Source organism: Schistocerca americana, chromosome 8 (genome assembly GCF_021461395.2).
Source record: "Schistocerca americana isolate TAMUIC-IGC-003095 chromosome 8, iqSchAmer2.1, whole genome shotgun sequence".
NCBI classification, from domain to species: Eukaryota; Metazoa; Arthropoda; class Insecta; order Orthoptera; family Acrididae; genus Schistocerca; species Schistocerca americana.
In genome coordinates, this window is record NC_060126.1 from 320867578 (window position 1) to 320882895 (window position 15318).

A 15318-nucleotide genomic window follows, 5' to 3' on the forward strand; every position below is an offset into this window, starting at 1 on the left:
TGTGAAGCATCTGCTGCAGGGACATTTCAGAAATGCTAGATCAGCTGGCATTTCCCTAGAGCCTGGCTATCCAGATCATCTGAAATTAAAATGTGTTACTCTGGCAGTGGTGTTACCAGAAAGATGTTGTGCTCAGTGCTACTATTACAAACACAGCTGAATTGGAGGCACCCCAATCTGTTGTGGATCATGTTGTTTTGCAGTTTCAATTTGTGGCAGAAAACAGTGGGCAGCATACTAAAAATGTCTTGTGCCAGTATCATGAAAAAAAAGGATGCCTTTTTGTTTTTTATTTGGTTTTTCTCTCAGAACAGTTAAAAACATACATAATTTATATGCTTTTTATGCAGTTTCTTGCCCCAGGGCAATTAAAAATGATACCATTTTGCATTTTATGTAGTTTCTGGCTTCAGGGCAATGAAAATTTTCCATATGATTTGGTAAGACCTTGCTATGGTGGATAGGCTTACTTAAATAATAGTGTTACAGCTGTTGACTACCAAACTTGTGTGTAATGCACATTGAACAACATGGGTGGTATCATGTGCCTCTCATGCCATAGCCATCATATTATGATTCATCTGTCATTTGTAGCCAATCCCAATTACATTAAAAAGCTTACAGTGCCATCTATTGGTAAAATTGCCATTAAATTTGCTCCATGATGTTTCCTTGTGTATCAATAATAATCTATTCAAATTTGATGTTAATTCAGGGCAGTGGTTCTCTTTTTCAGCATTTTGAAACTGAAACTTTATTTATGGACATCCTGTATATGGCATGTGCCATTTATTTGTAAGAAAAGTTTTTAATTTAGTTATAAATGGATCCCCAGAATGTGCTTTTATTGATTATGGCAATTTGTAAAGATCCTATTCCATTTATAAGTAAGTTGTCATTACTTGCTATTACAAGTTGCAAGCCTATCACTGTATTAACATTATTTCCACCACATGGACATTTGGAGATGTATGCCTACACATCTGAGTCTGTACCATTCCATCCATGTATCTTTACGTACAGCTGTGTTTAAAAAAACATGTGGTAGCTTGCTGCATTAGCTGTATATTTTCCATCAGTTTGACCCTGCTCTGACAGTTCTTTTGCCAGATGCCCACCCTCTTTGCAGTTACAGTACCTCAGTCCTTTGTTAAACATAATAATATCATTCTTTTTCTTGTTGACTTTCAGAGCAATGTCAGATGTTGGTGGTTTATTACAATCATTGTTGTCTATTTCTTCCCTATGCATTAACAATAATCCACTCAAATTTGATGTAATTCTGGGCAATGTTTCTCTTTCTTTCGTATTTTGAATCTGGAACTTTATCCATGGACATCCTGTGTATCTCTTCCAAGACTGGCAAAACTGAATTTTCTAAGCTCATAATCAATGGTCTACATTCATCTGATAGCCACACAAGTAGAGTACACCCAGTGCAATCTCCTTTAATATCAAACCTCAAGCCATTTAATTTATGTGAATTGGCAATTATCTTTGACAGGTGATTTTCTATTAATGAACAATTTTCTGGTCTGGTTGTCAATAGTATCTTTAATAACTGTACCTGTTGGAAGAGACCAGACTCTTTGGAGACTTGCTTTAGCTTGATCCACACCTCTTTTGCTGTTGAGATATTTTGCAAATGGACATTTATCAACAGATGGATGAAAAGACAAATTTTGGCACTTGCTATGCACACTTAGTTACATCCTTTATTTTACAACTGACACAGTCCTAGAACTGCTAGTGTCCTAGATAGATTTACATAGCAAACTGCCACATATTATAGTTTTCTCTCCCCATCAGTTTTTCAATCAGGGAAATGATTTGGTATTTAGATAAACCATTGTATTAGTAATTACATAATTCCAAATCAATGTGCATAACTGCTAATTTCTATTACCCAATAATCTTCTACTTTTTAACAATATTACACTGAATTATGCAGCCTGGGCCCATAACCTTTCGGCAGAATAATTTCCTGTTGTTATCCGATTGGAACAAATACATTCACTGCATACACATTAACATTGTAAAACTGTAACACCAACTCTTTTAGAATATATTACCAGGAGCAAAGACAGAGAGCATCCATAGTCATGCCATAGCAACACAAAAGATTCTTTAGTATAAAGGTACAGATTCTAAAATCTAACAGTTGGCTTAAAATTGGTGACAAAATAAGTGTTGCATGTAACTTGGAAACCATTTCAAACATTTTACAAGGCAGACATTCAACCTACTTTATACAAAAACATGTTTATTTCAACACCATTGAAGAAAATCCATTATTGCACCTGCATCATGAAACACGGGACATTAGGATAAACACTATGTGAAAGAAATGGTATAAAGAGGATTAAGCATAAGAGTTTCCTTTGGAAGAGGAATGTTGTGGACAATGCGTTTATGACAAAGCATGTTGTAGAGTATTTGGTCAAATAAAGAAGACAATCAAGCCTGGTGATGTGATGTTAGTGGATGTCTGTGAACTATATAATGAATATTTTAAAAAGAAGAACTATATGGTTGTGATCAAGGACAGCTACACAAAATTCAATATTGCTATTGCCTAAGACAAAATATGAAGTTAAAGATGTATTGAGACACGTTCTTTAATAAAATCTGAGTCTCTACTGGCATATACAATGTTCAAATAACTTATGGAGTGCAGCTGTGACGTCTTCAACAACTGCCAATATTTCAACAGGTGTATGTCCTGTCATTTAAAAGGCACAAATACATCAGGGAAGCTCTGTACAAGGGATTTAAAACCTTCACATGCAGAGCATTTCTGGAAAGATAAGACACACACACACACACACACACACACACACACACACACACACACACACACACACACACACACACACACTCTCTAAACACTGGTGCCACACAAAACCAAGGCTTGCCAACATCAATAGTGAAAACTAATGTGAGGGATAGAGCATGATTGTATGTAGAATTTGAGCAAAAATCTTTATCTTTATTTACAAGGTCAGATCCCACTTTAATTTAATCTGCCTCCCTAGTAACCTAGTAACACTGGAAGTGCACACCAGACTCCCCATTTTGTTATTATGATGAGCTGTACCAAACCAATGCTCTGCAATAGCAGATTTGCTTGGCATTCTAAGCATTTGCTTTACGCAAAAAAAGATCATCTTTTATGGATCATAAAGGATTACGGAATCTTAGATATGGTCAAAAAATATATTTCACAACACATTTCTACGAAATATGACCAATTCTGTGCAAGGCAAAAAGGCCATAGACTTTGGTGCCATGTCACATGCTGCATGGTTGGTTGATTCTTATGGAAGATGACCTCAAGATGGACTAGCTCAGCTGACAAACTCTCAGGATATGGAATAACATGGGCCCTGTGAACCAAGGTATGAAGTACTCCTTCTTGTAGAATCAGATCATGACAACTATCTGCCTGTTGACACAAGTCATTGTGACTTGGTTGTCTATATATGGCATGTCCCAACATACTGACTGACCATTGGGACTGTGGAGGACTTGTATACTGAGCATGAGCACCACACACGCTTACCGCAACTGAACAATTTTTCAAAGACAGTAGATCAGTCCATCAAAAAGTTGTATAGTAAGGAAGTTCAGAAATTGCAGCATGTAGCAGGTGTCATTCAGAGGCTAAAAGTACCCTACACACGCCAAAGGCATGGTTGAGGGGAGCATGAAATGCTAACTATAGTTGAAGTAGCAATAACTTTCAAGTATTCAAATAAAGAATCTGGTCATCCTGCGGTGATGTGGGCAGAACTAGATGGAGCATAACTGTACATTCTACACTGAACTTCAAAATTATCTGTGGATGAAATTAGCCTTTCTCACTGTCAGTTGCATAAGCAGCCAAAAACAAAACATTTATGTACAATAGGTTCTACATAAGATGACAACATCCCTGTTCAAATAAAACAGACAATGTATAAGACCTCTATCCTGGGATCTTGTGGGGCATGATGGAGATGAGTTTTACAGAGTTTGGGTTCAAGAAGAAAAGAGCGACTCCAGTAGCCCTGAAGGGCCTGGAAGTTGAATAATGAATCAAATTACCATTGCAGTATGTTGAGGAAAATAACCAGGGAAAGTATCCACCTCAAGAAGACACGGTGAGATGAACTCAGTCAAACAAGAGTCTGACGAATCGAGGATTGGAGAGCATATTGCTGGTAACTGATAAGAGGAATTTTTATCTCACCTCATCAACAACTGCGCAACTATTCAACATTAATGAAGCCTTCATGGCTGAATGATTTGAAGTGATCACTAAAGAAACATTTCATGAAACAAAAGGAAATTCAGAAGCTATGAAAAAGGAAATGAAGTCACTACAAAAGAATAAGACATGGGAATTAACTATTGTACCAAAATGACCAAGAGCTATATCATTTAAGTGGACTTTTCATGTAAGTATCACTCCCAGTGGAAGTGTTGAGGAATATGAACCAAGAATTGTCATCAGGAGGTTTAATAAACACTAGGTGTAGACTACAGTGAAATTTTCTGTCCAGGAGATAAGCTGACACAATCCATTCAATGTAAAGGGTTACTGCAGCTGAGAAGACCAGTGTAAAACAAGAGTGGTGTGCTGTCAGAAAATATTAAATGTTCTTCATTTCCTGCACACACAGTTCTGCTGCAGTATGGATAATTGGTGTATCATAAGGTGGAAGCAACCAACTACCTTGTCGCAATGGTAACATTGGTTCCCATCAGATCACCAAAGTTAATTGCTGTCAGGTTTGGCTAGCACTTGGGCCTGCCAAACACTGTTGGCAAGTGCGGTGGTGCACTCAGCCCTTGAGAGGTTGATTGAGGAATTACTTGACTGAGAAGCAACAGCTCCAGTTATGAAAACTGACAGCAGATCAGAGAGCAGTGTGCTGACCAAATGTCCTCCACATTCACATCCAGTGACACCTGTCAGCTGAGGATGACAGGTAGGTTGGTTGTTACCAATGAACCTTCCCAGGCCTATTTGGATGGAGGAGAGGTGAGATACTGTGTAAGCTAAATGGCACAGCAATGAAAATGTATTCCACATTTGAAGTAGGCAGGACAGTAAGGTTCTTGTGGATAGAACTTCAAACTGCGCACATATTCACCATGAAATATTGGCACAATGTCACAGACATGGATGATACTAAATGGGAAGGAGGGGACATCAATATCAACAGCAGATGATAATATCTGGTCAACTTAGGAACTGATTTGCAACAATCACAGATTTTTCAACGATAAGGAATTCCACACAGCAGTTCCTGTATGGCTCCATGACCAAGGAGAGGATTTATATTGTCAATGAGCTGAACAATTGGTAGAACATTTCAAGCACTGTTTACAGACCTAATGACAATGTTGAAAAATAGCTTCACATATCTGTGTCACTCTGAGGCATAGTGGAGCATTCAATAGAATATTTTTGGCCTGCTGTAATAATGTGTAACATTTTGAAGCAGTTTCATGTGACCTAGGTATAACCTATCATACATATTAGTTCAGTAAAATATTGGATTACTACAGTGATGTGAGCTTTGGAGAGTGCAACAAAACTGGTCAGTCAACATCTGGTGTCTTTATTACATCTATTACAAAACTTCACTGCTATTCACACTTAAATAACTTGCAAAGGGTTCATCAAAACACCTTCAGATTATTTCTCTGTCATTACACTCTTGAACAGTGCATGGGGAAAACAAACATTTAAGTCTTTACATGCAAGATCTGATTTCTCTTATTTTATTAATTATAATTTCTTCCTATGTAGGTTGCCATTAACAAAATATTTTTGTATTTTGAGGAGAAAGTTTGTGATCAAAATTTTGTGATAAGATTTGGCTACACTGAAAAATGCCTTTGTTTTAATGATTGCCACCCCAGCTCAAGTATCATATCTGTGACACTCTACACCCAATTTCATGATAATACAAAATGAGCTGCCCTTCTTTGAACTTTTTCAACGTCCTCTGCACTACTATTTGGTAAGGATCCCAAAAAACACATGGATTACTCCATAGCAGTATGGACAGGCCTGTCACTGACTGTCTCTGTAATAGACCTGTTGCAACTTCTAAGTGTTCTTTCAATAAAACACAGTCTTTGGTTTGCCTTCCTTACAACATTACCTACGTGATTGTTCCAATTTTAAATTGTTCATAATTTTAGTTTCTATGTATTTAACTGAATTAACAGCCTTTAGATTAGAGTACTTCATCATGTAAACAAAATTTACACACAAATTTATGCACAAATGAGACAACACTCCGTAGGCATGCAGCTTCTGTAGAATCCACTTGTGAGGAAGAACATCAAAACCCTCAGCAAAATCTAGAAGTGTGGAATCAAATCAAGAGTCCCTGTTGGTAGCACCCAGTTATTTGTTCTTCACAAGAATGATATTTTCTGAAACCATGCTATGTGTCAGTAGATCATTATTTTTGAGGTAATTTTTACTGTCTGAACCATCCTACTGCAAACTGATGTCAGTAATATGGGTCTGTAATTAAGTGGATTTCTCCTAATTCTGTTTCTGATTACTGGTATGATCCGTGCAACTTTTCCAGTCTTTAGGTACAGATCTTTCACTGAGTAAGCAGTTGTAAATGCCTGCTAAATATGAAGCTATAGTGTCAACAAGTCTTTGATACTAAAGATACTAAAAGGTATCAGATAGATTATATAATGGTAAGACAGAGATTTAGGAACCAGGTTTTAAATTGTAAGACATTTCCAGGGGCAGATGTGGACTCTGACCACAATCTATTGGTTATGACCTGTAGATTAAAACTGAAGAAACTGCAAAAAGGTGGGAATTTAAGGAGATGGGACCTGGATAAACTAAAAGAACCAGAGGTTGTACAGAGATTCAGGGAGAGCATAAGGGAGCAATTGACAGGAATGGGGGAAATAAATACAGTAGAAGAAGAATGGGTAGCTTTGAGGGATGAAGTAGTGAAGGCAGCAGAGGATCAAGTAGGTAAAAAGACGAGGGCTAGTAGAAATCCTTGGGTAACAGAGGAAATATTGAATTTAATTGATGAAAGGAGAAAATATAAAAATGCAGTAAGTGAAACAGGCAAAAAGGAATACAAACGTCTCAAAAATGAGATCGACAGGAAGTGCAAAATGGCTAAGCAGGGATGGCTAGAGGACAAATGTAAGGATGTAGAGGCCTATCTCACTAGGGGTAAGATAGATATCGCCTACAGGAAAATTAAAGAGACCTTTGGAGATAAGAGAACGACTTGTATGAATATCAAGAGCTCAGATGGAAACCCAGTTGTAAGCAAAGAAGGGAAAGCAGAAAGGTGGAAGGAGTATATAGAGGGTCTATACAAGTGCGATGTACTTAAGGACAATATTATGGAAATGGAGGAGGATGTAGATGAAGATGAAATGGGAGATATGATACTGCGTGAAGAGTTTGACAGAGCACTGAAAGACCTGAGTCGAAACAAGGCCCCCGGAGTAGACAATATTCCATTGGAACTACTGGCGGCCGTGGGAGAGCCAGTCCTGACAAAACTCTATCATCTGGTGAGCAAGATGTATGAAACAGGCGAAATACCCTCAGATTTCAAGAAGAATATAATAATTCCAATCCCAAAGAAAGCAGGTGTTGACAGATGTGAAAATTACCGAACTATCAGCTTAATAAGTCACAGCTGCAAAATACTAACACGAATTCTTTACAGACGAATGGAAAAACTAGTAGAAGCCAACCTCGGGGAAGATCAGTTTGGATTCCGTAGAAACACTGGAACACGTGAGGCAATACTGACCTTACGACTTATCTTAGAAGAAAGATTAAGGAAAGGCAAACCTACGTTTCTAGCATTTGTAGACTTAGAGAAAGCTTTTGACAATGTTGACTGGAATACTCTCTTTCAAATTCTAAAGGTGGCAGGGGTAAAATACAGGGAGCGAAAGGCTATTTACAATTTGTACAGAAACCAGATGGCAGTTATAAGAGTCGAGGGACATGAAAGGGAAGCAGTGGTTGGGAAGGGAGTAAGACAGGGTTGTAGCCTCTCCCCGATGTTGTTCAATCTGTATATTGAGCAAGCAGTAAAGGAAACAAAAGAAAAATTCGGAGTAGGTATTAAAATTCATGGTGAAGAAATAAAAACTTTGAGGTTCGCCGATGACATTGTAATTCTGTCAGAGACAGCAAAGGACTTGGAAGAGCAGTTGAATGGAATGGACAGTGTCTTGAAAGGAGGATATAAGATGAACATCAACAAAAGCAAAACAAGGATAATGGAATGTAGTCTAATTAAGTCGGGTGATGCTGATGGAATTAGATTAGGAAATGAGGCACTTAAAGTAGTAAAGGAGTTTTGCTATTTGGGGAGCAAAATAACTAATGATGGTCGAAGTAGAGAGGATATAAAATGTAGGCTGGCAATGGCAAGGAAAGCGTTTCTGAAGAAGAGAAATTTGTTAACATCCAGTATAGATTTAAGTGTCAGGAAGTCATTTCTGAAAGTATTCGTATGGAGTGTAGCCATGTATGGAAGTGAAACATGGACGATAAATAATTTGGACAAGAAGAGAATAGAAGCTTTCGAAATGTGGTGCTACAGAAGAATGCTGAAGATTAGATGGGTAGATCACATAACTAATGGGGAAGTATTGAATAGGATTGGGGAGAAGAGAAGTTTGTGGCACAACTTGACCAGAAGAAGGGATCGGTTGGTAGGACATGTTCTGAGGCATCAAGGGATCACCAATTTAGTATTGGAGGGCAGCGTGGAGGGTAAAAATCGTAGAGGGAGACCAAGAGATGAATACACTAAGCAGATTCAGAAGGATGTAGGTTGCAGTAGGTACTGGGAGATGAAAAAGCTTGCACAGGATAGAGTAGCATGGAGAGCTGCATCAAACCAGTCTCAGGACTGAAGACCACAACAACAACAAACAGTGTCAACATGCTCTGATAGGAATTGGGACCAGAAGACTTGCCTATATTGTACGATTTAAGTTGCTTAACTAGACCGAGTATATCTATTTCTAAGTTACTCATGTTGTGATTCAAGTTTTGGAATATTTAATTCATATTCTTTGCTTAAGGAATTTCAGAAAATCAGGTTTAGTAACTCTGGTTTAATGGCTCTGTCATTGGTAACATTATTATTGCTCTCATGCAGTGAAGACCTTGATTGTGTTTTGCCACTGGTATACTTTACATACAACCAGAATATCTTTGAATTTACTGCCACATTTCAAGACAGAATTTTGTTGTAGGAATTGGTAAAAGCAAATCACTTTGAAGTCCATGCTAAGTTTAAGGCCTCAGTAAAACATCACGAATCTTGGAGATGATGTGTTCCTTTGAATTTGGCATGTTTTTTGCATTCCTTCTGCAACAGTGCTGTGACCAGTTTCATGTATCAGTTCCATCTCTTATTAATTCATTTGGTATAATATTCTCAACTGCTGTGAATAATATTTCTTTGAATTTAAGCCACCAATAACATTTCTTTGAATTTAAGCCACATCTGGCCTACACTCACATAGTTAGTTTGAAAGGAGTGGAGACTGTCTCTTAGAAATCCCTCAAGATTTATCTGTTTTCTTAAATAGATACATTCTGCATTTATTTTAGGTGCATCCAGATGTTTCAGCATGCAGTTTTGCTACAGCAAACTTGTGGTAAATAATGCCTGAATCCGTCATGATACCCCCAGTTCCTCACTGAGAAATTGGTCACACAATTACACATGAAAGATACAGAGGGTCAATAAGTTGTGTGAAATAAATCATAATGAGACCTCAGAAATTAAAAAAAACTTTCAGGTATCTAGCGAACAGCTTTATGGAACTACAAAACAAGATTCCTATTTTTATTTAGGCCTCCTTGCCTAAATGACCACTCTCCCCATTTTCTATATCATGTAGTACACATTTTGTCTGTTCTTTCTATCATTTGTGAAATGACACAGTTGGCGCAGTGCTTAATCTTTGACCTCACACTCTCTCTAATGGCTTTGCTCCAAAATCTTTCTCTCCCTTTGCCCCATTTCATCTTTGGGCCAGACTGACCTGCTCCACCTTTCCATCCTTCCTCAGCTTATTACTCTTTTCCCCCTGAGGAAGGAACTAACAGTTCTGAACTCTTAGGTAGTATTTTCTGCTTTTAAATATGTTTGTTGGTAGTATGGATTATGTCTGCCTCACACAAGGTCTAGACAGCCATTCTGATTCCTTGTATTTTTACATTTCTCAAAGTACAAAGTAGCAGACATGAACTACATGGAATATTAATATAGATTCTGCTCTTATAGTGCATCAATTTCAAAGCAAAATCATTGATTAATGTTACTGTTTCTTCTGTTATGCTGTTGCCAATATCAATCTTATAACATTTCAGTAAGTCCAACGTTATTTCTAGACTTTGTCCTTTTGCAGTCTAAGTACCCTATCCTTCTTCTCTCTTTCTTTTTCTCTAAAATACGAGCACATACACACAAACACCACACAGCAAAATGCACACATCTGTGGCCATAGAGTTTAGCATTTTGATGGTTTGTTTGTTTGTTTGTTTGTGTGTGTGTGTGTGTGTGTGTGTGTGTGTGTGTGTGTGTGTGTGCTCATGTCAGAGAGAGAGTGAGTGTGAGAGAGAGAGAGAGAGAGAGAGAGAGAGAGAGAGAGAGAGGGAGGGAGGGAGAGGGAAAGAGTGAGAGGGAGAGAGGGAAGGAAGGGGGGGAGGGAATACTTAGATAAGGAAAAGAGAGAGCTCTTGAACGCAAAGGTGCTTCTCTGAATAGTTGCATGAGTCTGTGTGAATGAAGTAAAATATCTATAGTTTCAAGCACATTCTATAGTTATAATATGATTTGGATTTTATGTAGTGCTCCTACATACTTCTGAATGTATCATTAGGTATGGTATTCTTTCTTGGAAAGCTTAAATGGCATATTCATTATTAGCTACATGTTTCCTTCATAGCCAAAACTATGTTGTTGTCAATTATTTGCGAAACTGTAACAATGCTGCTGAGTGGCTTCCTCCACTGAGAACATTTATGAAATTACAGTCATTTCACACAATTGACTAAAATTACTCTAGGAATATAATTTAAACAATAGGTAACACACAGAAGGAAGAACATTTTATGCTTCCCACACACACCAATTAGAGTTATATGCTCAAACTCTGCAGAGTACTGGGATGAAGACCTTCCAAAAAATACTCAACATGAAGTCAGATACACCAAAATGATAGGGAAGAAGGCAGGAAGCAAAGTTAGGGTTCAACACCCTTTCAATGACAGAACACAAGCTTGGATTTAATATGTCACCTGGAAGCTGATTGGCTGCATCTGTTACAAACTATTCTGAGATTTGTATTAATAGATTTAGGGAAACCATGAAACACATGGATGGCCAGAAGCAAATTCAAACCATGCTCTTTTCAAATGCAAGCCCAGTTTGCTAACCAATGTTTAACATTGCTTGGTTTAGAGAAGATTATAGCATATAGTGTTGGTAGAAGTGCTACTGTTCAGTGGAAAAATTTAAATAGAATAAATGTATAATTTGAGCAGAGTGTAACTTCACATCAACAGTTATGAAATGTATAGATTGCCACTCACCATACAGATGAGACACTGAGTTGCAGACAGACACAACAAAAAGACTGTTACACATTGAGCTTTCAGCCAAAACTTTTTTCAGAAAAGAAAAGAAAAAACACACACAAACATTCACATAAGCAAGTACACCTCTCTCTCTCTCTCTCTCTCTCTCTCTCTCTCTCTCTCTCTCTCTCTCTCACACACACACACACACACACACACACACAGACAGACAGACAGACAGAGAGAGAGAGAACCACTATCTCTTGCAGTATCTGCAATGCAGTGTGTCATCTTCACAGTGAGTAGCAGCTTACTCTTTTCATAATTGTTGATATTCCATCCTGGACTTTACCCTGTTTGTAACTTGATATCAAATTTATTAGGTAACTGTTTCTCCATTATAAAACTACATTAGTGTTAGATTAATTTTAATAGCACACTATAAAATACTACACTTTGTAAAAGGTGAAGCCTTTATCCCCAAAAAATTGTTTACATCCCTGCATCCATATGTAACGTTTTGTAAATGTACTTGAAGAGTCTCATAAACCACAATTTACATCCAGCTTTTCTCTTCTTACTTGTCACCTGTGAGTTATTCTCATGGGATTGTTTTTCAGAAAATTTCATAAAATGTTTGAAAAGATTTCTTTCGATTGAATCAAGGTTCTTTTCTGGATGACTGATATTTAATTACTCAAAGTTGAAAAGATGCAGTCCGTCTCCAACAAAAATTGTAGTGAAGTATTATACGAGTCAAATCAGGTATGCAATGAAGCTGATAAATTTTTGCCAAGCTGCCACATAAAAAAGGTACAAAATAGATATTAAATGTTATAAATATTTGTTCAACAAAAAATTTCATAAAAGGTTTCAAAGGATTTCTTGTCCATTGAATCAAGATTCTTTTCAGGATGATTCACATTTAATTCCTCAAAACTGAAACTGATCACAATTTTGGTGAAGTGTACTCCCTCTCCAACTAAAATTGTTGGTGAAGATATTAAATCACATTTTGTTTGTACAACATTTAAGGTATACGTCAAACCAGGTAAGTAACAAAGCTGACAGATTTTTGCCAACATGTTACATAAAAAAGGTATGAAAGTTAAGTTCTAAACATTTTGTTAAATGTGAATAAACATCCATCTCCCTTTACAAACAATGTGTGGTTAATCTTCAGAGATACTACCACAACAGACAAGTAAGAAGGTATTCAAGTCACACAAAATCTATTTTTTTTTAAATTAAAAGTAAGTCCCATATATACTTTCACAATGTGGGTAGAAAGATAACGTCAATTATCTTTCTTCCTAATGCCAGAATAAACTTTAGGGCAGCATCTCTTCAAAACAAAATAAAACTCCACTCCATGTGATGTAAATATCAACAAGCCATTACATATCAAGCTAATTAATGTGAATTACAGTAAAACTTCATTTATACATTTTTCACTTATACGTTTTTCTCATTTATACTCACTCCCCCCACCCCCACCCCCCCCCCCCACCCGCGTCCCCCCCCCCCCCCACCCGCGTCCCCCGCAACGAAATATCCACAGTATGCACAAGTTAGGATGCAGTGTTTCAGAGTGGGTTGCCGGGAACTGGATTGGTAAGGCCAATATTAGACTATAATAAAATTTGATAATGTAATAAGGAACTTTGTCAAAGTTAGGCATTGGTCAAATTTTCTTTGATCAAATGTAGTGCCTCATCTTAGATTCGATCAAAGGAAGCGTTCATCTTCTGTTTACTGCATGGAGAAATCAACTGCTTGGAGCACTAGCATCACTGCAGCTGTCTGACATAGACAGGTGTGCAGCACATCCTCCCCTTACTTCCTATTTGAGAAATGTGACTGCAGAATTCTTTCCAGCGAATTGCACAAGTGAGCTCCAGCACCTTGACGTTGGAGTAACACGTAATTTCAAGTTGCATTATCGCAAAATGCTCATGCAGCATAGCATCAAGTGCGTAAACATTGAAAAAAAAAGAAAAAAGGAAGCAATGAAAATAAACAATTTACAGGTAAGATTATTATTTGACATTTATTTCATGTTGTGCTACCAGAGACGTAGAACACATTGAGAAATTATTAATGAATTTGTTTCTTCTGATAGGCAATACACTACATTACAGCTTCAAGGCACAGAGTTTCAGACAATACCATTCAGAAATGTTTCTTAAAAGCCAGATTTGGAAATGAACTCCATGATCATGGTGGAAATGATCATACTGATGATATTTCACCTATTAATGAAGAATGGAATCGACTTGAAGAGCAGGCATCACTTGAGGGTTATGTGAATGTTGATGAGAACCTCGTCACTACAGAACACATGGCTATGACTGAGATAGTTCAATGTGCATTGTGGGACCTGGATGAGGAAGTAACTGACAATGAGGATGATACAGAAGTGCCTCAGCAGTCCTCTGTGACATTTAACGATGCAGTAAATGCGTTAGAAATAATTAAACAATTTGTGACGCACCACAATGTTTCTGATGAAGTAATGACAGAGTTATCACATTTTGATGTACACTATTGCTGTGTCAAATAAAAAACTAGCAAAAATTAATGACTTTTGTATGAAATGACATTTTCTTCTATGTAGAGGCTTCCATTTTTCTTTATATATCTGTTAAGTATGGTACCTAGTAAGCCTATATAACGTTTTTTAGAATGTACATTTTTATTTATTGGATTTTACATTTGCGTTTATCAATTAATTTGATAATATGGTGCTATTTTCATATATACATTTCTCACACTTATACTTTTTTTTCTGTAGTCCGTTGAAAAACATATAAACCAAGTTTTACTGAATAACATTATTTCTACAGTAAGTTATAGCTTGATAATCATTATGTAGTCTAATAAACACTTAACCATCTGCACAGCAACAACAACATACTTAGCAATAATCAAAAACAGTCCAGTCAGATACTACAATTCATGTAATTATTCCTTACCCTGGTGGAGTCAACTCCCTCGACGAGTGCCCGCGTCCGCTCTGTTGCCTTAACTGTGGTCTTGAGAACACCATCAACGTAGACGTGGTAGCTCTCTATAGCAGATGGTGGGCAATTGTCTGGAGGATTCCAGCCGATGAGCACGCTCTTGTTCAGCTGTCGCTCCAGCGTGAGCTGCTTGGGGGCTGGGACTAGCACCGAGAAGAACAGGGCTGCAGTTTCAACCAAGCAGAGGGGCCAGGGCAAGAGAACAGCATTGTAAGGGGGCAGCTGCAGCACCACGGCTATCAGAATTCACAGACACCTGCTGTTTGTTGCAAATAGTGGAATGCACTCATTGTATTGATATTTCTCTTCATGAACTGAAGACAGCTAATTTACAATGACAAATAACTGTAGATCCCTGCATTCGTAGAATGATGTGAAACTTTTGAGTTTGCATTTGTAGCATTTTAGTGACCCTCACTGTCTATGTATTCAAAGAAAAATGAGAGAGAGAGTGAAAACAAAATAAGGAAGTTTTCATGTAAAATGTGGATTTACATATGGTTTATAACTAATTGGTATAATTGATGATGCAGAACTCAGAGTTGTTTGAAAAACTGTTTACAAAAATAGTGAGAAAATAACTGAAAATTAGTATAAATCATATTGTGGGACTGACATGTATCTGCAAATAATTTCAGAAAATAATTATAAATTCTTAGAAAAACCTTCAACTGGATATGT

At 37.3% G+C, this 15318-nt stretch overlaps 1 protein-coding gene across 1 annotated transcript in view; it reads right to left on the bottom strand.

Moving 5' to 3' along the window:
• Window positions 1–15040, bottom strand: part of LOC124545801 (RIMS-binding protein 2-like) — a 195294-nt gene extending 180254 nt beyond the window's left edge. The window contains exons 1-2 of the mRNA XM_047124746.1: window positions 14971–15040; window positions 14590–14873 (exon numbers count right to left, since the gene is read on the bottom strand). Coding sequence (XP_046980702.1) covers window positions 14590–14873; window positions 14971–15040 — 354 coding nt within the window. The remainder of the gene's footprint in view (window positions 1–14589; window positions 14874–14970) is intronic.
• Between the last annotated feature and the right edge of the window lie 278 nt (window positions 15041–15318).